This window comes from Anastrepha obliqua, chromosome 2 (genome assembly GCF_027943255.1).
Source record: "Anastrepha obliqua isolate idAnaObli1 chromosome 2, idAnaObli1_1.0, whole genome shotgun sequence".
Classification (NCBI taxonomy): Eukaryota; Metazoa; Arthropoda; class Insecta; order Diptera; family Tephritidae; genus Anastrepha; species Anastrepha obliqua.
In genome coordinates this window covers 128,309,920-128,332,757 of record NC_072893.1, presented here as the reverse complement: position 1 = coordinate 128,332,757, position 22,838 = coordinate 128,309,920, and the positions used below count along the sequence as shown (strand labels likewise).

Sequence of the window (22,838 nt, the reverse complement as noted above, 5' to 3'; positions counted from 1 at the left end):
TTTCATGCAAATACCTTTTACGTTTTTGTGTGAGTTTTTGAGAAAATAATATTTTTATGAAAAAATTTACATAAAACGATTTTTTTCGATAATTTTCCCTATTAACATAATTTAAATATAGGAAGTTTATATTCAATTACCCTTCATTTGCCCATCATTACAAATTTTCAATTTTCAAATTACAGATTAGAATGTAAGTAATACCTTTAGTAATTCAATTTTGTGCTGCCATCCGAATATACACGGCGAAAGAAAAAAAAAAACAAATCAGCTGGTCTAATGCTACCACCTTTAATAGATTCGCCCTATATTTGGTGTACGCTTATTTGACAATACGAAAATAAACACTTCGTTTATTTATGTACCTTTGTGTTTTTATTTTAACTGAGGTATAAAAAGACACTTTCTTTTGGCCTTCTGAAACTAAAAGCCAAAATTTCAATAGGAAATCTGTTCTCAAATTGGAAAAGGTTATATCCTCAACTCCCTAAATTCAAACCAGCTGGCAGCGCCGTTCATATTCTCAGCTCCTAACCACACAATACTCGTGGGACACCGGACGTATAAGTAACTTCACGCTCATTTTACAGCATCCTGCTGCTGCTGCTCTGCGCCAAACTCGCTCAGTGGAAAAATATTCGTTTTTAGTTCTTCGGTAGTCAACAGTAAGTTCGCACGCATTTCTAACGGCAATACGAAATATCACAAATAAAGCATCAAAGCGGGTTAGAGAAATAAAACTGGAACAAAACCACAATTGTGTCAGTGTCCGCGCGCAGCAATCATAGTGTTGTTGACAATTTTTCGATTTTTTGTCCTTTCAACTCGCTAAACGTAAACAGTGCAGCTGGTCCTTCCTTTAAGTGTATGTGTATGTATGAGTATTGGTTGCCTTGTGCTGCTTATGTGTTTTGATTAAGGTTGCACTTTGCCTAGTCAAGTGAGTTTCGGCCAAAAGCGCCTATTGCCACTCGCCCGCATATACATACATATGTATGTATGTATGATAGGTCATTTTACTTTACTTTACAAATAATCAGAAATACTCACATGAGAAGTTGTAGAATGAAATTACTTGTTGAATTAATAAATAATACGGCTTGAATTGTGAGCACTTCAGTTCGAAAAAAAAAAAATATATATAATAAATACAAATATAAAAAGGGAAGAATATGAGCAACAAATATTTTGAATAAAAAAAATCCTAAAATCACATGGTAGTGAATCTCATTTACTACTTTTCCCACTGGTGAGTACTGCCATAATTATGAAAAATTTATTTAAAAATCTATTATAGTATGTTCAAAAGTGGCATGAACTAAAAAGATACGCTAGAGGTTAAGTATGATTGTGCGTAACTTCCACTCGCTTGATTCCGGGTTCGACGTCTACTGGGAAGGTGAAGCGTGGAATGAGAGGAAATGGTTCTTAGAGCAGAGTAGAGTAGAGTAGTCCAAAAAAATTCTTTGAAGACTTATGCATATGAAAAGAAGCTTTATAATTCTATTTATTTTTAATACATATAATTTGATTTATCAAAGCTTTAAATTGCCACACGAATAAACACTTTCAGCAAAAACGACATCTGATTTAAATTAGTTCCGCTTTAAAAATTTTGTATGAATAGCCTTTAGGCCTAAATATATGTATGCCACATGAAATCTACTCATTCTGAATATAAGGGAAGCAAAAATATTCGCTTGTGATTTTGAATGTTTCTGGGCACATTTAAGTTATTCCAAACTGTTTCAATAAAATGCCAATCGAAATTAATATTTGAGGTGTCTTATATGCAGTATAATGCACATACGTACTTATTTCTTTATTCCCTACTGGGTTATCATATATATAAATAAAATCATGAAATTATGGCCACAATGGCCCTTAATTCATTATTAATGAGTGAATTTTCATTTTTACAGCAAAATGAGTTCCCTAGAAAGAGATTGGCGTAGAGTTCATTTTATAAAAAGAATAGCTTTTCTTTAAATTCAAATTAATCAAAAACTGAGAAGCATTTTTTTACATTTCACCCGCAATGCTTTCGTATTTAGTTTTCACTTTCACTATTTCTTTTCACATTTTACAGTTGCTCGCCTTTGGCTTAATCGACCCACACTCTGAGCACTTAGCTAGTCTTCGTTATAACATTTAAAACCTCAATTTGAAACAGTAAACCTGCACTGCCCTAAACATGTCACTTTACGTATGCGTGCATATGTGTGTGTCAGCGCACATACGTAGGCGTTTAAGTGCTTGTACGCTCACGGCAAGCATTCATGCATAAGTATTGTAGACACGTATGTGGCCATTTGAATATTTCCTCTCTAGACACATCTCCTCCATTACACACAGCTTACGGCCATTTTGTATAACCTAACTATCGGAGTTTTTTAATATGTACGAGTACCAACAAATAACTAGTGGGCGGCATTTGGTTTATTTTATCAAACGTGTGTTTGTATTAGAAAACTAAAATTGATATTTTAACTGCATTGCTTTTCTTAAATGCAGATTTGAGTCAAGGATTTGTGCATTTTAATGATTTTCGAATATTTCGGTAATGCTACAGGCGGATGTGCTTATTTGTAAACTCTGTTTATTCAACTTTTATATCGTTATAGGCTGAAATAGGGGATGGCAGCTTGAGAAAGAAACAGAAACTTAATAAAGTATTTTTTATACTACGAAAATCTTGTAAAAACCATGAAAATTGAAAATGAAATTAAAATAATTTAGTAGTAAGATACACAAAGCTGCTTAAAAAACTTAAATTGCCTAACTAATCACCTCCTCACATGCCTACTCAGAATCAACTCATCTAACAACTCTTTCCTTTTCATCCAATCCGATAAAAATAGCAATTTTTCTGGGAATACTATCAGTTCATACGATATTTTGTGTTGCACTCTGGCTTAGTTTTTTCTCTAGGGCATAAATGAAAATGAGCCATCCCCATAGTTTCCAAATGAGAATGGCTCATTTTGAATATTCCATTTATGACTATATCTAATTAACATAAGATTAAACATTTTTTATTTACTTACATTCCATTTTTAAAATGAAGAATTTGGCCTGCCTGTCTGGCATCTTCTGAATTCATCAAGTAATGTAACCATTTCTTTCAGTCAGGGCAATGCACTAATGAAGATCTGACTAGAATGTTTGGCATCTAAATGGGAGAGATTGAAGGCTTCAACCAGTTTAGGGGTAACCTCATCTATATTCGAAGCCCGAAGCTCTTAGATATATCTCAAGAATTAGCTTTTTAAGGAATGTTGCGTGGGAAAACCTAATAAATTAAGTTGAGTTGATTTGAGTTGGGTTGTTGAAGAGTTTAGTTGCCAAGCAGATTTTGCTGTTACCAAAAGCTGTTATTCGGATTTGGGCTGTTCGGCCAGGCTTCTAAGATTTAAATTGTTTGATCAGAATATCATCTTTTGATGAGTTCAATTAGCCGGTGAATTCAATTTCTTACCTTTGGCCTAATTTAAATTTAAGAAATTTTCTTAAAATTTTTCTTATACACGTATTTATTTATTTTTTAATTTACACCGATGACAATGGTGACACTATAAGTAATTCCAAATTTAATCAGTTTTAAACTTCATAAGTTAGGCTCAGAATATGCTTTTTGATGAATTTAATTGAATGAATATTTCAAATATTTATATTTCAATATTTCAAATTTTTATTTCAATATTTTTAAATTTTTATTTCAATATTTCAATTTTTTTTCCAAAATTCTCTTATTTAAGGCATTAATTTTGGCGCGATTTAAATTTAATAATTTGTATCAAATTTTTCTAGTATTTTCTACATCTACGTATGCATATTTATTTTTTGAACCGCTAAAAATTATTTTGCCATCAGTATTTTTAGATTTACAAAGTTTTCAACCGCGAAAGTTGAATGTTTAAGTTAAGAAGTATTTTTTTTTTATGAATGAGGTAATGCCATAAAAATGCGCCAAAAAATTGCTACGTATTTTCTAATTTTAATATCTCTGCTCCTTCTTTTGGTGCCTTTCATTTACTTTTACTCATTTTTTTCAATGACTGCTTTGGTATTCTACATATTTTGAAGTGTTTGACTTGCCAGAAATGCAAAAATGTACACTTAGCAGACATACAGCTCAAGTTTTGCTTGTAAAAATGCTGGCGAAATCTAATTTTTTTCCTTTGCACCCACTGCTTCAATTTCAATAATTTTTTGCATCTTTAATTTTTCTGGCTTCTATTTCTACTGATCTTTCATTCAATATAATCCCTCATTGCTTTATTTTTACATTTGTTTAATACTAATTACTTTAGAAATAAAGAAGCATCATTTAGTCGTGCAATATGCTTATGGCTTGCCATAACGATGCAGCTATCGGCAAAAGCCATACAATTTATCATACCCTTCACTAACCTAAGCCAATTTAATTTATAATAGCTTAACACATCTCTCCCTCACTAAACTCCACTCAGATTAAACAGGTATACTTGCTCACTTCCGTTGCTTAACTTTCATACCGTTATTTTTGCTTTGTATTTTGTGCGAGTGGTTGTTGCTGCTGTATTGTATTTAACTTTTAATTAGCTCTGACCAAAAGGTAGGTGCGCACTGATACTCGTAAATGTGCTTGTATACAAAAAAAAAAACATAACAAAGGAAAACTTGTTGAGGTTATTGTGGAACATTTTTGATGGCCGGGAGTTTTTTTATTTTGGTAAAATACTTACTTTTATCTTAAGTACATGAAACAAAAGCTTTCTGTTCAGGATTAGTTCTAAATAAAAAAAAATATTAAGGGAAAAATACGAAATAGTGTTGAGGGGTAATGAATTTGTCAAGTCTTTTGTTTTTTTTTCTTTTCTTTTCTTTTTTTCTTTTTTTTTTTGCCTTATTTTGCTTATAAAGATTTTATGTTAAGTGTGGCTGGGCGCAATTGGCAACAGTTGCCTCTGCCCTTCGATTTTTCTGTTATTATTTATTTTGTTATCACTGCTGCTACAAAAAAATACTGATTAACGACGATTCTCTCATTGCATCCCTTCATGTTCTTGATGTGCTGGATAATATATTTTTTAAAGTTTGGAGGTCGTGAGTCATGAGCAACTAATCCAATCGAAACCCTTTCTAAATACCATCTCCAATTATAATAAGCAGGATGCGATTCCGATCAGTTGGCATTAAACTGTCAACCATGTTTTGTTCTTTTTTTGCAGTAGTCTCCAAGTTGCTATTCAAAACCTAAACTGCATATAGTAGCGCCGCTTTGTTGCACTGCTCATGCGTAATACTCCAATTCTACTGAAGCCTAATTGGTCAAAGCATTTTGGTATGTGATAAGTTTGATCAAGTCCCACATTGTGAAACCCGAAGAGAATATTATTTGTCATATCTGCATCTGGCTTTCATTGTTGTTGCTGTAGTAGTTTACAAAACTCTGCCCAGTGCAGGGAGTTCATCGGTTGTTGTAAGCCTAGGAAAAAGGCTGTTTGACAGTTAAAGGGCAAGTGAAGTAGTTATTAGGGTCATATCCGTCACGCCGGACATGTTGAGTGGGTTCCTCGCCATCGTTTCTACCGATATAATAGGTCTATGGATAAGTTCGTGCGGTTTTACAACAGATGGCGTAACTTGATTATTATTCCATCGATCCACATTTCCAAACATTCATTGGAGAGCTACTGTCGTAAGGCACAAACGTCAGTATAAGTTTTTTATTTGAAGCGTAAACAACAATATTTTTACCACACTTGAAAATGTCGAATTTCGTGCCAAATAATGTGTTTTTGCGGGGAATTCTTCTTCATTATTTTAATATGAAGAAAAAAGCAGCCGAAAGTCATCGTATCTTGGTGGAAGTTTATGGTGAGCATGCTCTAGCTGAGCGAACGTGCCAGAAGTGGTTTGCACGCTTTAAAAGTGGTGATTTTGGCCGCGCCGCCAAAGTTCATGGATACCGAATTGGAGGAATTGCTCGATCAAGATCCGGCTCAAACGCAAGAAGAGGTTGCAAAAACTTTGGGAGTTGATCAATCAACCATTTCCAAACGTTTAAAAGCCATGGGAATGGTCCGAAATTCAAATTTCGAAAAAAAAACCGCACGAACTTATTCATAGACCTATTAGGAAAGCTTAATTTTTGTAGTATTCTTCCCTTGTGAACAGTGCAAGGAAAATATAGCGGTGGTTATTTATTTAGTAAATTTTTTCCCACACCCTATCAGCAGGGTGCTCTCACTATCAGCAGACAATTATCGAAACACCTAAGAAAACAACGACAAAGAACGAAAATACAATAGCTGAGATGTCAGCGTTAAAAATTCAAGCATATTTATGCATAACTTTTTCCCATTTATTTTACCAAAACACGAGAGTTAAAAAATAAAACAAAAAAATTTATAAATCAAAGTAATAAATTAACCTAAGTGCGGTTGTTTCTCACTCTTTTATACTAAAATGTTGTAAATTAACATAAAATAGCAAACGAAACAGCTTTAAACCAACGAAGTGACAACTGCCGTAATTATGTGGGCATACAAAGTGGGGAAAATGCAGAGAGTAGGGATTGTGGAGCTAATGAGGTTGGCTGGTATATAATGTGTGTGGTGAAAAGGGATGTTTAATAGTTAAGCTCCTGTGGCTGGGTAAAAATATTAACAGTACATAAATTTTGTGGGATTATGTTAACATAGGTTCTTCGTTTTATATTAATGGTATTTACCATAAATTTTGTGGCAAAGGTTTTGAAAGTTAATTGCATACAGTCGAAGTACATAAGTATGCATATCAGTTTGTTAATTTAAACTTATTTTTTAAATAGAAAATTATATATTTTTTTATATAATTACAATTAGATTTAACTTTAAAATACGCACAAGCAATGCTCCTGTTATGTACAGTTATGCAGTTTTCAAGTACTTTCCAATGACATATTTATGCCAAGCAAATTGTGCCGCCGTGCCGAATGCAAATTGATGCGTGACTACCAGTCGGTGTAGCCCGGGTCCGAACCCCATTGTAGCGGCTGCCTTTCGATAGACAATAGAAAATATCCGAATGCATTTCTACCATGAAAAAGCTGCTCATGAAAAACCATCTGCCGTTCAGAGGCAGCGTAAAACTGTAGGCCCCTCCATTTGGGGGAAACATCAAGACGAATACCACAAATCGGAACAGGAGGTCGGTCAAACACTTTAACCTGAGTAGTCTAGTTAGAGGGAATTGAAAGAAAGGAAACTTTTAACGAGATTTATGGATTTAGTTTGAAAACATCGAGTTTTGATTTTTTAAGTGGTTAGGGGAACTCGATCAAATAGAAAATAATCTCTAGGAGCCATATAAATTGAAATCGGTGGCCTCTTATTTTTAAATTTATTTCATTTCGAGTTAATGATTTTTACCAAATCACCATCTAAAAATACGTTTTTTATGCCCTCTTTTTACTATACTTACCTCGGCACACGTTGCAATTTCATTCTGTTTATTGTGATAGTACATTACTGTAATTTTCACGCTCATTTTCTATTGCACACGGAAAATTTTATGGCACGTAAAAAGCATCGGTTAACACTTTGGCAAAACAATAAAAGTTCTGATTGCTTTTCTTAACAATGTTTCGATCCCTTTCAAAGTGCTCTAGATAAAATATAATATTTATGGGATTCGTTAGTTTCCACTAAAAACTTTATCATTTAAGCAATGTACATATATATTGTGCTACTCGTGTACTCAAATAAATATTTGTATCATCGCTGGTGAAATTTTAGTTAAAAAGGGTGTGCTGATTATTGTTATGCCATAAATGCTCGTTAAATTAAGTGTAGAAAGATTTCTTGAGGCTTGTTTTTTTATTTTCACAAGTGATAATTTATATGCTTTTTAAAACATTAGGATTTGTATTTTGGCAGTTACTCAGGAAATATATTTTTACTATTAACAGCAACAAATTGCTTTGAGTACCCAGAACAGCAAAAGATGCGCGCAGGACTTTTTTCGCATGACTTTTTTCCTAATGATTAATGAGCTGCATTTCAACGCAGCATCTGCGTGGTTCGTACATACTTTGACGACGGTTGTTTTCTCAAGCATGTCACTGGTAGCAAATTGTTTACTTTGCAAGGTTTTGCTGTGGCGTTTTGTGAAAAGAGGCTATTACGGAAGAGAACAAATGAATTGTTTACAGTATCCAAACAGCTCTCATTATGCTAGAAAAAAGTATATAGAAATATGCACAAAGTATAAATATGAAAATAGCTAAAACAGATTATTTAAAATATAAATATACTTTTAACTAACAAGCCGCCAGCACTGTATCCTATATAGCTACCCAAAATTCTATCTTCCATAAGAACTGTGCCGCTGATCTTGAGGAAGGCTGAATACGGCTGTTATTTGCTATATTTTATAAAAACCTAATAAACCATAGAGTGGAAAAAATTAAGCATCGTGCAGTGATTGAATTTTTATTTTTGGAAAGCTTAAAAGCAAATTCCCTTTGAACGAATATTAAAAGTGTATAAGGACTTTTTGCCATCAATTAGTACAGTAGAAAGAGGGGTTGCTGAATTTAAAGGCCTTGTAGACGATTCACATCAAGTATGTCCAAAAATAGCAGCAACACTAGAAGTCGTAGAAAAAATACAAGATATCCTATTGGAAAATCGTCGAGTGACTGAAAGAGATTTAGCAGAAGCCCTAGGCAGCTCATTGGGCAGTGTAAGAAATATTTTGAGTGAAGTATTGAGTTTTAGAAAGCCGTGTGCACAATGGGTGCCGTATTTGCTATCAATGGAACGAAAACATATTCGAATGTGACTTTCTCAGCAACATTTAGCGCATTTTTAGCGCAAAAGTTGTCTGAACCTGGTTCTTCGGCTCCGAAATGAGTTCGTGTCCAGAAATCGGCCAAGCAGGTGTTAGCATCAGATTTTTGGGAAGCGAAAGGAAGTTCGTTTGTCGATTACTTACAAACTGGTAAAACAATAAATTCTGAATAATATTGTAACCTTTCTTCAGCTGAAGAAAAAATTGGCCTGGTTTGAAATTTCATAAAGCTATCTGGAGGATTTGTACAAATCCATTCGTCAACGTATTTACTATATTTGGCGGTCTTCATAAAATTAGCGCCACTGAAGGTATTTACTGTAATATTCCCACGGCAGTTGGTCCTACGTTGCCGGAACGCCCGGATTTATATCCGGCCAAGGACTGTCACTCCTGCAGCATTCTCCGTACATGTTTATGCTGCTACAACAACTGTAATATTTATGCTTTCTATTACTTTGCAAAATTTGGTCTACACATGAAGTAGAGGAAATATAGCAGACGCTATAAGAATATATTTTTGTCCTATATACTTATGTATGCACTAAAATGTTATACACATACTTTACATATGTATGTATTTATGCCCTCGCGTTGAAAACTGTAAATAACAGCCATAGCACGTCTAGTCCACATGGTTGCATATCACAGCAGCAATAAGACAATACACAAAAATACACCTGAGTCTTCTCATTTTCCTTTTACATGTATTAATTCTATATATTTTTGCTTTTATTCTTATTTTCATTACACTACGTGACATATATACATACATACATATATACTTTCCATCAAGTTAATATATCACTGCTACAAGGCAGTGCAGACAAGCAACGCCGCTCAAGAGCTATTATAAATGCACCAGCAGGCGACTTGGCAAGTTTTACATAAACGGAGCAGCAGTCCGCTGCCAGCATTAACTTTGTCAGCAACTTTATAGAGTTATTGCAACTTTGCTGATGATCAACACCTAGAGTGTGAAGAGTGTTCTCACTGCAGCAGCAAAAAGTTGGCAAAGCAGGCAAATTATTGCGAATATGAAATATGGACGATGCATCGCGATGTAATGTTAAGAATTGAAAAAAAGCCAGTATCAGATTAGTCTTTTCCTTCCTACTCGTGCTGTGAATTGCCGCGAACTGAAAGATCACCCCAAACCGGTACGGAAAAAAAAATTATACCACATGTCGTCAAAATTTAAGTAGGATTGTATTGGTGATTTCAAAAAAAATCTTCACAATCAATGCCCATGTTGCTTTCTCAACAACGACTGATGGGAATAGCGCAGGAATTTGCGTAATGAGCTTAAGAATAGTATAATGAGCGCACTGCTCGTACGAGTAAGCTTTACCCAAGAATGATAGAAAGAAGATTGAGCCCATCAGAGCGTACGTGACGTCACGTTTGCTGAGTTGTGCAGTATTGCCAACCATTTGCTCTTCGCAATAAATTTAGTGCTTTTTTATACCCAAAATGCAAACATTTTTAAGTTTCGTGTTTGTTTCTTTTTTTTTTAATTTAAAGCTACCGAAACCTTAAGTTAAAAAACAAACTATATTATTAAACAAAAAAAGGTTAAAAAATGTCCCTCTGAAAAGATTTTAGTGCTAATGAAATTTTTTTTACTCTTATAAAATTTGATAATTTGAAAGTGCAAATTTAATTTTTGGCCCCATTTAAGGTTATGCAAAAATATTAAATGCCCCTCTCTCAACTCTTCTTAAGATTGAAAACCTTTTTACACATTTTAAAAAGCCTTTGAATTTATTGAATGCGAATTAAAACCATAGAAGTGTAATCGTTTCTTCCGGTCATCAATCCTTAGTGAGACATAGGTCATTAAGAGTTATATTCATTGTAAAAATAAACAAGAAAATACCAGAAAATACTAAAGAAACCATACTGACATTTTTACAAAAAGAGTACCTTATCTAGTTACATAACTTCAAATATAGCAAAAAAGTCGTTCCCTTAACAAAAGAGTCTCGCTTAACAAAAAAACCTCATAAATTAAATTGTACATAAGCATAACACATTTATTTAAAAAAACGCACATTTTAAAGACAATTTGTCACGCATACAAAGTTCTTTAAGTGATTCATTAAAAATTTGTAGGGTTATTTTCTTTGAATGGGCATTTTAGTGCGTTTTTATATCCAAAGGTAGGCAATACTGCAGTAGCGAGAGAGAGATTTGACTGCCGAAAGCAGAAGAACACTAACAACACATGTTAAAAAAAGTAAAGCTAAATAAAACTGCGTGAATTATTTAAATAATTATTAAAAAATGTATATTTTACAAAATTATAAACATGACATTTTAATTGAATAACTAGAAAAATGTCATGAAGAAAGAACTAAAACTCCGAGACACAAAATAATAAAAATAACAAAAAAAGAATGATAAATCAAGTTACGAAAATGGTAATCTGGCCATACTGGAGCTAAAATCACGTAACTAGTTGTCAAATTCGCTGAGCGCAAAGTAACGGGACCACGATAGGCGCCATCTCATTATTCTTTCCATCATGAGCTTTACCCACCACTGACTTTTATCTTAAATCTACTTACGGATGATAGATTGCCAGGCTTACTATTTAGCTATGGTGTAAAAGATTGTAAAGGGAACTTTGGCTACTCCGCCACTCGGATTCGGCAGCCGAATTCTGCACGATCATTTCCCATGTATTCACACACTCGTTCCATCAGTGATTGCTCAGTTAGCCACGAAGCAACATAAGTGAAGGTTGTGTTGGTTTGTTTTCGTATATCCCTGAAATCTACACCATAATTTCACACAATTTCACACAATCGTCCAATCAGTTGGTGTTTAGACGGCACACACCTCTAACAATCTTTTCACCATGACTTATCACTAAAACAACAAATAGGTGTAATAAAATTATAATTACTCATACATCCATCGCTTTCTTCCCTCTACCTTTGCCCTCACTGTTCCTCTAGGCTAATGGAATGACTTTCACTGTCATTTTGATGTTTCAAGGTTGGGAATTGTAGTCGAATTCAGTATTTTTGTACGAATAAACAATTTTCCACACTCACACTTACTAGACTAAAGACGTTCATTAATAAGTATGAGCTTTTGCAGCATTATATATATTCTGTGTGTTTTTGTTTTTCTCAGTAATGCCAATTTTTGCATATCAATGCGTTTTCCATCATTCACCCTTAGAAGAAAAGTACATTAAAACTTTATTTTGCAACATTTTCACGCCAAAAACATTTGACATCTCCCAAGAATAGTTTTTTCCAAATTTCGCATGGGAAGAGAGTGTGGCTCAGTTGGTGTACAATAGTATTTCACAAGTACACACGCATACTTTTGCTTATGCTCGGGCACATGTACGGCATTTTACTCCCACGTAAAGGAAAACACGCTGTTATAAGCCCGTATGTATGTATGGACAGAAGCCATGTGAAAGGAGGTTGTGCACCGAGGCGGAGAGCAAGCATGGACATTTTTAAGGTTTTTTGTTTGTCCCATAAATATGTATGCATATGTATGTAAAGAGCGTGAAGAAAAATTACGAAATAGTGAAAACTTAAAATGCTTAAGTAGGTCAAATGAACAATAAAAAAAGCCTCTTGTGAACGATTATCTCTAAACGAAATTCTCTCTGCTTATTTTTTCATCTCAAGCTCATTTAAACCCAAAGCAAAAAAGATTAAGCAAATCAAAGGCTCACAAAATTAAATTTATAAACTCTTAAACACTTAAGTTCTTTGACATTGTTATAGAAATGCTGTTAAAATGTCTTTGTAGTAGTGGCGGCAAGCGACAACTGCCGTTCTAAAAATTTGACATATTTTATTTTAAATCGAAGCGGGAGAAGTTGTTTAATGCATTTTTATGTAAAATAAAGTATTTGTGATTTGCATACATATTTAACAAGTGCTTGCTGCCAGTGGCGCGACACTTTGGTTTTTTTTTCATCTTTGTTTTTTTATCTTTTTTTCAACCTTTTCTACTTGAGTCGCGACTTTAACTTTGTTACACAGTAGGCACATATATAAATGTATTTAGTTTGCTGGTGGCTATTTGCGTGCAATGAGACAATCGTAAACTCACATTGCTACGAGTGTAATTTCCTACGCGTACTTATCCATATAACATAAGGATGCATACCAAAAGTTGGAGGAGGAGCGCGGCTAAATACGGTTAATGATGCGTTACCTCTACTTTTCCGAACTTCCCAAAAATCCGTTTAAAAATGCGCAGTAATTATAAAAATATGCTGAAGAATGACTTGATTGAGCCAGCAATGCGCTGAAAAGTGGCCGAAAATGGTTTTCAAAAGAGCTAACGACTTTGTAAGCTTTATAAAGTATGAATTCTAGTTTCACTTTAATTGGAATACATGTTTTTTTTATTGTTCCATGCACAAAAAAGTAAATTCAATTAAATCTGCCCCATAACTACGCGAGTACCGCACCCCCACATTGCACAATTATTGCACGCAAATTGATGGAGTTCACTTGTAAATAGAATGAATGACTGCTGGTATTGCGGAGTTGCTCACTCTTAGCGTTGCGTTACTTGCAACATCCAAAAATAGTATTTTTTGTGTGTGCCTGTTTTTTAGCATTTTTTGCACAAATGGCCACAGCGCCAACACACTTCCATTACCGTTATTGCTTTTGTCCTTTTATTATTGTTTGTTTGTTCGTTCGTTAGGCTTCAGTTCAGCTGAGTTTTCTTTTTTTGTCGGAATTTTTATTATTATTATATGTTTTCATATCTGTCTTTTAGCATCTTCATGTTTCTCAAACCATCTGTTTTCGTCAAGATGCCAGAACAAAGCATATCAGTGGCTGCACTTGAAGTTGAGTAGGGTTTTATCTGTTAAATGGTTGCTATTTTTCATTTGCTGAAAGCACAAAGGAGGCTTATTAAATTTAAACATGATGCCGCATTTTTTAACTCTTGTTTAGGCATTTTTTAAGGATAGAAAGCATTATGTGTATATTTGTGGTAAGAAAATTTAATCCCATATCAATTGTGAATTTGAAATATGAGCAAGTGGAGTTATCAACAATTAAAGAGCAACTTAATTAAAAAAAAATGGATTCACACAAATCTAATATACATTGAAAAGATTTAAAAATATTTGCTAGTTGCAAAGAAACTTAATTGCTACGAACCGAATCGGTCTATGCGCGACTGCAAGTCAACCAGTTCAACCTAAATGAGCTAAATTGAGGATAAGAATATCTTTACTTGAATTAATCTTCCCATCCTTTTTTTTTTTTTGTTAGGACAAACTAGCAAGTACAGCACTCAGACACAATTAAGTCCATTGTACTGCACTTGGATTCTCTTTTTAATTTTCTTTAAATCTACTCGACCTCCAAAGAGATCTGAGTAGATCTTGTGGTGCCAAGGAGCCAAGGGGGTCGCTTCCTAACACATTAGTGCCAAAGACCTCAAGCCTGATTCGAACTGATGGCTTGGCAAACGCACAAAAAGGGATTCGCCGTCTCATCCTCCTCTCCATATGCTGGGCAGAGTGCACTGTCTGAGATGCCCACCTTTTCCATGTGCTTTGCCCATAGAAAGTGGCCCGTCATCAGTCCAACCAGCTGCGTACAGTCCCCTTGCTTAGTGACAGGAAGAACTGCGACATTCAGTCGGATATGACGGGTAACATCAGTTTTCTCCATCTGCAGCGGCTCTAAGTCTGCCAAGCTCGCTTGTGGGTTAGAGTAACCCGTTTGCTAACCGTGGCTTTGATGGCTGCAGAAGGGAGTGGCAGAACGAGCTCCGCGCAATTCCTCACGGGGTTTACTTGCTTGCCGAATAATATTAAATGATAAACTACGCACAGAATAGGTTTCCAGTTTATTTCTGCTGGCTGGAGTGATCCTTAAATTCTTTTCTTGGGCATCGAAGCACTTTAGACCTTTTCCTTTGAAACCAAATATAATAAATCAAGATTTTAACTTTCGTTTCATTTAATTTTTTTGGGTTTGGGGAAGTCTATTATTTTTGTGTAATATTTTTGCGCAAATGGTTAAGCCATTTTTAGGGTCGATTATTTCTCTGATTTTATCGACATTATCGATATTTTCTTTAGCATCAAAAATGCCTGAACGGAATCGACGAAACCAAAATTGCACATAATTGGCTGCTATAGTATCGGTACCATAATTTCAGCGACCTGGCTTGCATTTTCGTCTTTATCAAAGAAAAACTGTAAAATGTACCGACTTTCCCCTTTGTTGACTTTCACTGTTAACTCCCTGTAACTCACAACTGAATGGAAGAAACAAAAAACAGCAAACGAATTTTGTTAGTGTGAAATGTCACCTTGACAACGAGCATAAACTTTATATACAGTTAGAATTTAAAAAAAATTGATTTTTTTAAATTTTTTTTTCTTAATATACAAATATATAAGAATACACACAGAAAATTTAATATCGTTTCGGTGAATATTTTCGAAGTTACACGCAAATTTGAAAAGGCGTTTCAGAGTGCTTGAAAGTAGAAGGCCGGAGCGGCAGCGCGTTTTTCTCAAAATGGAGTTTTCAAAGTCGGTGACCCACATTACTGGAAACAGCGAAACCGATTAGTCTCAAATTTTTCAAATTTTAACACGAGCTTCTTAAGTATATTTTTTAGTAATTAATTGAAGATTTTTTCTCACCGGTAAATATTTTTTATCTACAATTTAAGGCCGAAATTATTGGCAAAAATCGATTTTTTTTTGAGAAACCTCTATTTTGTCAAAAAAACTAATTTTGTTCATTCCTTCGATTAATTACGAGATTTAAAATTACTTTAACGAAATCTGTTTTATTTTTTAATCTCAGAGGATCCAGATCCGCAAAACGTCTTTTTTGAAAGGAGCTCCCGGAGATCAGCTGTAGCTCATTTACAAATAAATATTTTTACTAATATTAAGTCTTAAAATACAGTTAAAAGATAACATAATATGTGTACAAATTTTTAGATCAATAAATTTAAAAGTTTTTTCAGAAAAAATTCTGGAAAATTCGCTTTTTTTCGGTCTACTTACCATAAATTGTTTGATCGTTACTTTACGAGATATCGATCACTACAGTCATCTACACGAGACGTTTTACACGAGGAATTACATATGGAAAACCTATTTAGAAGGTGATTGCCACCCGCATTTGATAACAATTCAACAAAAAAGCAGTATGAAGAAGTATCGCAGTGTGTGTGTTTAAGTTGAGGGAGTTAAAGTTGAATTAAAACAAGAAATTTCATTTAACTCTTCACATTAGTTTTTGCTTGCTAACATTTGAACCAACCTGTATTTGAGTGAAATTTGAAACTACTGGCAGGGAGTGATTCCAAAGCTCGGATTTTAATATGCGAAAATCTCCCAGCACCGTTATTACATTGCCGTACGTATACACTTACCATTACCTACTTCCATGAAAACACACGCGCACCCCACTGTACACGAACTTCCCTTCGGTTGTGTTGCCCGCCCAGCGCTCTGTTGAATTTACGGCATTATTTACTATAAACTTTACTCATCGTCGACATTGATTTTATCTTTCATAGAACAATAAAGTTCCCATTTCTCTTCTCCCCATTACTTGCCCACTGAACTTGCAATCTTACTGTTGCATTTTTCCTTTTTTTTTTAAATATTTTAAGCCCTGTGTGCGCATGTCAGCGGGTGTTGTCCCAACAATTTGCATAGCAATTGAGTTTGCAGCTGATACTTAAAAACTTAAAAGTTAGTTTGTAGAGTAATGTGTTACAAAGTGAGTGGAAGAGAGTTTGAAGACAGAAAAATCGCTGGCATAAATTTTTAGTTATAATATTACGCTTAACAAAGTGGGCTGTTGGCTTGCAATGCAATAGATTTTAATCCATTTTCAATTTATTATGGCACAGTCGACGGCAGCAATTTTTGCCAAGTCGATTGTAGAGAAGTCATGAGATTAAAGACTGGAAGCTTTTAATATCAATGCTGTGAGTTTCGAAATTAAAACCTTTACGGTTCGAAAATGAAATATTAATACAATATTGAAATATTACAATAACAAAATAAGACCCCTAAGTTTTACTAAAAATTCGTAGAATATTTTATGAACAAAAGTAAGATACAGCCTCCTGCCTAAAATAGGTAATTTTTTGCTTTGGCCTTTGAACATTAGAAATTGGTAGGTATTGAAAGTTAAAAATAATCTTTTACAGTGATTACTTGCCCTTTTCTGCAAAATGGAGGTGAAGCTTTTTCAACGAACAAAAGTAACAGGTATTATTGGTGAATGGATTGCGCTATCGAGAGATGATTAACGATTTTTTGTGTTCGGAATTGGATGGTATTGATCTGGACAACGTTTATTTTCAACAAGACGGCGCACACTGGGGATTTTTGTACAGAGATGCGGAAAAAAGTATACATCCCAAAAAATATTTACATTTTTACTACTAACGAAGTTGTATATATTTGTGTATGAAAAGAACATGTCTAAAAACTATTTTTTAAAAAAATTTAAAATTTTTTTTTTTTTTAATTCATAAATTTAAATTTTTTTTTTTTTTTTTTATTAATATAAGCCAGCAAATATTTACGCACAGGATACATGTAAGTTCATAATTCTGAATTACCCTCAAAATGTCAAAACAAAATTAAAAGTGTTTCGTTATCACTATGCACACACTAGAAAGCGTTTAGTTATTATCATTGCCAAAAAATAATCAGTGGCGCCTGGTGGCACCTGCAATTGATTAAAACTGAAAGAGACGTTATTAAGCAACACGTTGATACTAGTTTCTGACCGTAGGTAAATGTAGCTCAACTTGCAGATCCAAGAATATGAAGGAATATGATTTTTTTTTTTCGTAAAATTAATTATAAATAGATAATCAAATGCTTTACAGCCTTTGTTCTTCCGGCTAAAATATATAAAAATATCGTACCCTAAATGAAAAATAAAAAATTGGAAGTCGGCTCAAGCAAAAAGAAAAAAACCACCTTGGGCTTTGAAGTTTTTTCTTGGTCAGTTCAATACTATAAAAAAAAAACTGTAAGTCGGAGTTTAGTAATTCTTTTTGATTTTATTGTTCGTTCTATTCTGGAATTTAGAAATACCATTAAACATTGCGTAGGTGGTACGTTGCAAATTTGACTTTTTTCCGCAAAATCCCCAGTGCGCGGCGCTACGTGCCCTACAAGCAACGAATCCATTGGTCTTTTACGGGAAAAGTTTTCGGACCCTGTTATCTCTCGAAGAGGTGATCTCAATTGGCCACCGAGATATTGTGATTTAACACTTTGTGACTTTGGGGCCACGTGAATGAAACGGTATACGCCAACAGCCCAGGGTCGATTAAAGACCTCAAAAATGGAATTCGTGGGGCTATCGAGGACATAGGGCAGCCACGATGGAAATGATTGAAGCTGCATCTAATTCCAGCAGGGAAGTAGGTTAATTTTACGAGAGGCTTATTTAAGGTAGAAGAGCTGTCGAAGATTGGTTTCTATCGCAAATCAAACGCTGAAAGGGGCGATGATGGATCACATGCTTAGGAGACCACCAGATAGCACAATGAGAATGGCACTGGCTTGGAACCCGCAAGGGAGAGATCGTATTAATAGTGCGATTTGTCAAAGCTCAGGGTTGGTTTTTAAATATTCCCTATAGACCTTCCAAAAACTGCAACTCTTAACAATCTTGTTTTCTCTTGAACAGGATATATTACAGGTCGGCTGAATAAGGGAGCTTGGCTTAAGCCCATCACTCCAAGCTCAAAAGCTCTCACACCAAAATTTCACAATTTGATAATTAAATTTCGTACAAAACTCATTTTGGTATTATCGATTCACTTAATTATTCTTAATTGTACATTCCCTTTTACAGGCTGCTAAACCCAGCAATACACGCAAACACATCTACACTGATTGCGAAAAATGCAAATAATTGCAGTTGAAGCACATAAACTAAAATTGGCATGTGAATGACCGGCTGCTGAAGTTAATGGCTGTGTGAGTGAGTGAACGAGCACAAGCGACGAGAGTAGCGTACGCTGCATGCTGACAATTAGTGCCGGCAGTTAATTGACATTTCACTGCATGCATATCAATTGATGGTGTCAATTAAAAGCGCTGATAAATAAACGCGACTATAATCTAGTTAGCAGCGTATGCGTGTGGGATGACGCGCTAGTCAAAGTTAGCGAAAGTAGCGATAAAGAGAGAGGTCATGCAAAGAATTTGCATTTAAATCGCATACAAATAGTGCTTTTGCATTTAATTTTGCCATTTTGACATTCTGCATTAACGCCGAAATTCGTCTAACACCGCCAAGTTGGAAGGAAAAAAACTATTCACGGCTGTTAATAATATTTTAGCCGGTTCGAGCTTTGCCCGGGAACTCAGGCAACTAATGGTGAGTGGAAGCTGTTTAATTTACGCTATGAATCTACGTTCATTTACTTAAATTCTCGTACAGACGAGAAACACTACAGTTGGCGTGGATGACAGGGCAAGTGCGGGACCGCAACAGCAACAGCTTGAGACCACGGCGTATTACGAACATCAGTCCGACTATAGCGAAGACGCAACAGGCTACACAACAGCGATAGCAACGGCTACGTCACCACAACCTCACCGAAATCAACAAACAAGCAATATGGCCGCCATGGCCGCTGATGTCGAATGCACACAAACAACGCAATCGCCAACGCGGCGTCGCAGCCGGCGTGTATCCGAATTGGAATTGGATCCTTGCTGCAATCAATTGGCAGGAGAGCAGCTAGTGGAGCATTCGGCAGTTGTTGCCGATTTACCCACAGAGGATTATGATGATGTGGTAGTTGATGAGGAAGAAGAAGACGATTTCGAAGATGGTGTTGATGGTGAGAATGATTACTACGATGAATCGCCAGTGCAGCGTAGCGCTAGATTTCTGAAGCCATGCAAACAGCAACAAAGAAAAACCGAACTGCAAGAACAGGCGGCGACGGTGAGTACGGTGAAAAGTGGTGGCAAGCGACCAAAACGACGCATTAAGACGACTCGTCAATTTTCACAGCGTACCGCTTCGACCGAGTCGACGGAGAGTGCCACACGACCATGCATATCCAAGGGGCAAATGCGCGGTAAGTTGGTACTAACAACCAAACACACAAAAGACAAATGCGTTTGAAAATGTTTAGTTTTAGGGTCACCCAGCTCAAGTAAAGCGCATAACAAAGACAAAAACTGCGACATCAGTCTTAGCTGTCCCATTTTAGATGCGCTTTGTTTGCGTTTTGGCTGCTGCATTGCATTTTGCAATTTCCTATGTTGTCCACTTTTTCCAAACAACCGCTGTTATCTCGCCAATGCTATTGTGCTGTTTCTTTTTCATTGCTTTTATTTACTAGAATTCCGTGAAGCATTTCGTTTATTCGACAAAGACGGCGATGGCTGCATAACAAAAGAGGAGCTCGGTACCGTAATGCGTTCATTGGGGCAATTCGCACGTGTTGAGGAATTGCAGGAAATGCTGCAGGAAATCGATGTGGATGGTAAGTGAGCTGCGATGAAGAAACAAGCAAAAAACTAAAAACGTTTTGCCAATTGTTGCCACTAAATATTTATTATTCAAATTCCTTTCTTGTAGTGACATTTCGTACCGCTTTTATGCTTTTTGTCGCTTTTTGTCGCTTTTAGGAGACGGTAACGTCAGCTTTGAAGAATTCGTGGACATACTTTCTAACATGACCTATGAGGATAAATCAGGTCTATCCTCTGCTGATCAGGAAGAGCGTGAGCTGCGTGACGCTTTTCGTGTGTTCGACAAGCATAATCGTGGCTATATTACGGCCTCAGACTTGAGAGCGGTGCTGCAGTGTTTGGGCGAGGACCTGGATGAGGAAGATAGTAAGTGCTACAAAATCAACAACAATTTTATGACTTTTATACACACTTTTCCGGCTCGATAACAAAAGCTCAGCTTGCGTTTATTTTTCCTTGCTTTCCTCCAGGGTTGCTTTACCCACTTTTTGTTTGCAAGTTCTAAAATTATTTTATTTTTTTAATTCTCTATTTTCTTTTCCAAACTTAATACACCAGTCGAGGACATGATTAAAGAAGTCGATGTCGATGGCGATGGACGCATTGATTTTTATGAGTTTGTGCATGCTTTGGGCGAACCGGAAGACTCGCAGGAGAACGACGAGGAGAATGAAGAAGAGAATACAACTTCACCATTACCAACACCAAAATCGGCCATGTCAATGAGTTACGATTAAGCTGTGGAAAAATTTCGCGGTTAATAACGAAATCGGTAAATGAAAACTTAGCAAAGAAACAGTTATTACAATAATACGCATAATTAATTCCCAGCTAACATTTTTCTTAAAGTTTTTGGCTCCAAACAAATTTGTATTGATATAGGAAATGGTACAAAATGAATAACGAAAATTTTTGGAAATAATAAAATTTCATTAACTCATAAAATTTAATAATCAAAACATATATTTGAGAACTAAAATCAAATAATAACCTCTTATTATAATAAAGTAATATAAAACCATTTCTACTCTAACTTACATTTTAAAGCAAAACATGTCAGGTTGACAAATATCAAAATTCGCGTTTATGGCAAAAAAAAAGAGACAGTATTTATAAAGAAATAATATGCAGTTTAAGTGTAAATTTTCTAAAAAAAAAAAAACTTAATAGATTACAAATTTAATTAGCATAGTGGTTTTTTTAGTAATATCGTGGTTGAAATTACTGATGCAGTGCACTGCAGTAAAATTTTAATTAAAAAAAATTAAATTAAAAAAACAAATTTAATAAAAATTATTTAATTCACTTTAATCTTTCTTTTACTTGGTTTTGAAACTTTTGTATAGAGGAAAATAAAATAAAAAGTAAATAAAAAATTTTATCTACTGTAAAAACATATTAAATTTTCAAGTTTCTTAAAGCCTACATATTAATACACTCATACATACATATATTAAAGAAAAATGAAAAAATTATGCTATCTAAAAATATAAATATTTCAGATTATTGTATTTATCTTTAGTTAAGAATTGCCTTTCTGAAGTGAGGGAAATAAAATTTTCGACACTTTCATAGCTTTAAAATTTAGTTTTAGTTTAATTATTTAACGCAAATGTATGTATTTTTAAAATCTAAATAACAATTATGGAAATTAAATAATACAGTATTAGCAAAAAAATGTATCTGTGAGCATAAAATTGACTACGTTGGTTAAGCTATGCTTACACGACTTGAATAAAAGATTCCAGAACTATAAATTTAAAGCAAATTTTTTGCAACTTAAATGCTTTTAAGAAACGCCAAATACCATGTCATAAAAATATCTAAAATAAATAGACAAATATGAATACGAAACTAAAAAATACAACTACAATTAAATCTAATCATAAATATTTACTTTAAATAATTCAATAAAAATGTCGAATCTTACGCAAAACAAAAAAAAATTATTTTTTAATTAAAGGAAAATGAGTATTGGGGGGGGAAAAAACAGTGTCCAGATGAAAAACGGAGGCATATACGTCTATTTTATAATATCCTAAACAGAATTCAGAGAGAACGTAGGTTCGATATGCATACATATATAAACATTGAATATGCAGCATGCATAACCCAGACGAATGACCACACGGAACCCGTATTCAGTTTTATTAAGAGATAAAAGGTTATCTTCCCGTCTAGGGAAGAGAGGAACAGTAGCCCAACATGGCTACATGATGCCTCACAAAAATGGTATACAGATGTATCTGAAACGCTCCATGGGGTAGGAGCAGTAATAGTGGGAGCTAGAGCACACACATCATTAACACTGAGTACAAATACACGAATTTTCCATGCGGAACTTTTCGTTATAATGGAAACAGTGGAAATCGTATCCAAAGGAGAGTTCGAAAAAATAAGCATTTAAATACTTTCGAACTGTCAATCGTTCAATTCTGTTTATGTTCAATTCAAAAATCCTTATAAAGTGGATCAATGCACTCAACAAACTGGCGACTCTTAATCAGGC

At 34.7% G+C, this 22,838-nt stretch overlaps 1 protein-coding gene across 4 annotated transcripts; it reads left to right on the top strand.

Annotated features, from left to right (window-relative positions):
- The first annotated feature begins 666 nt into the window (after positions 1-666).
- LOC129237039 (uncharacterized) lies at positions 667-21,647 on the top strand. Of its 4 annotated transcripts, none has more exons than XM_054871422.1 (6): positions 667-865; positions 18,690-19,217; positions 19,281-19,929; positions 20,197-20,340; positions 20,486-20,695; positions 20,888-21,646. In XM_054871422.1, the coding sequence occupies exons 2-6, from the start codon at positions 19,215-19,217 to the stop codon at positions 21,064-21,066; spliced, it is 1,185 nt and encodes a 394-aa protein (XP_054727397.1). In that variant the 5' UTR covers positions 667-865; positions 18,690-19,214; the 3' UTR covers positions 21,067-21,646. The 4 variants fall into 4 exon arrangements, with proteins under 4 accessions (XP_054727397.1, XP_054727396.1, XP_054727398.1 ...); XM_054871421.1 differs by having other exon boundaries at positions 667-1,249; XM_054871423.1 differs by having other exon boundaries at positions 701-761.
- The last annotated feature ends 1,191 nt before the right edge of the window (positions 21,648-22,838 follow it).

Bases quoted from the DNA above. Each gene is read 5' to 3' on its own strand.
- LOC129237039 (XM_054871424.1), top strand. The intron at 19,930-20,196 runs GTAAGTTGGTAC...TTTATTTACTAG, and splicing joins ATCCAAGGGGCAAATGCGCG to AATTCCGTGAAGCATTTCGT. The intron at 20,341-20,485 runs GTAAGTGAGCTG...TGTCGCTTTTAG, and splicing joins GCAGGAAATCGATGTGGATG to GAGACGGTAACGTCAGCTTT.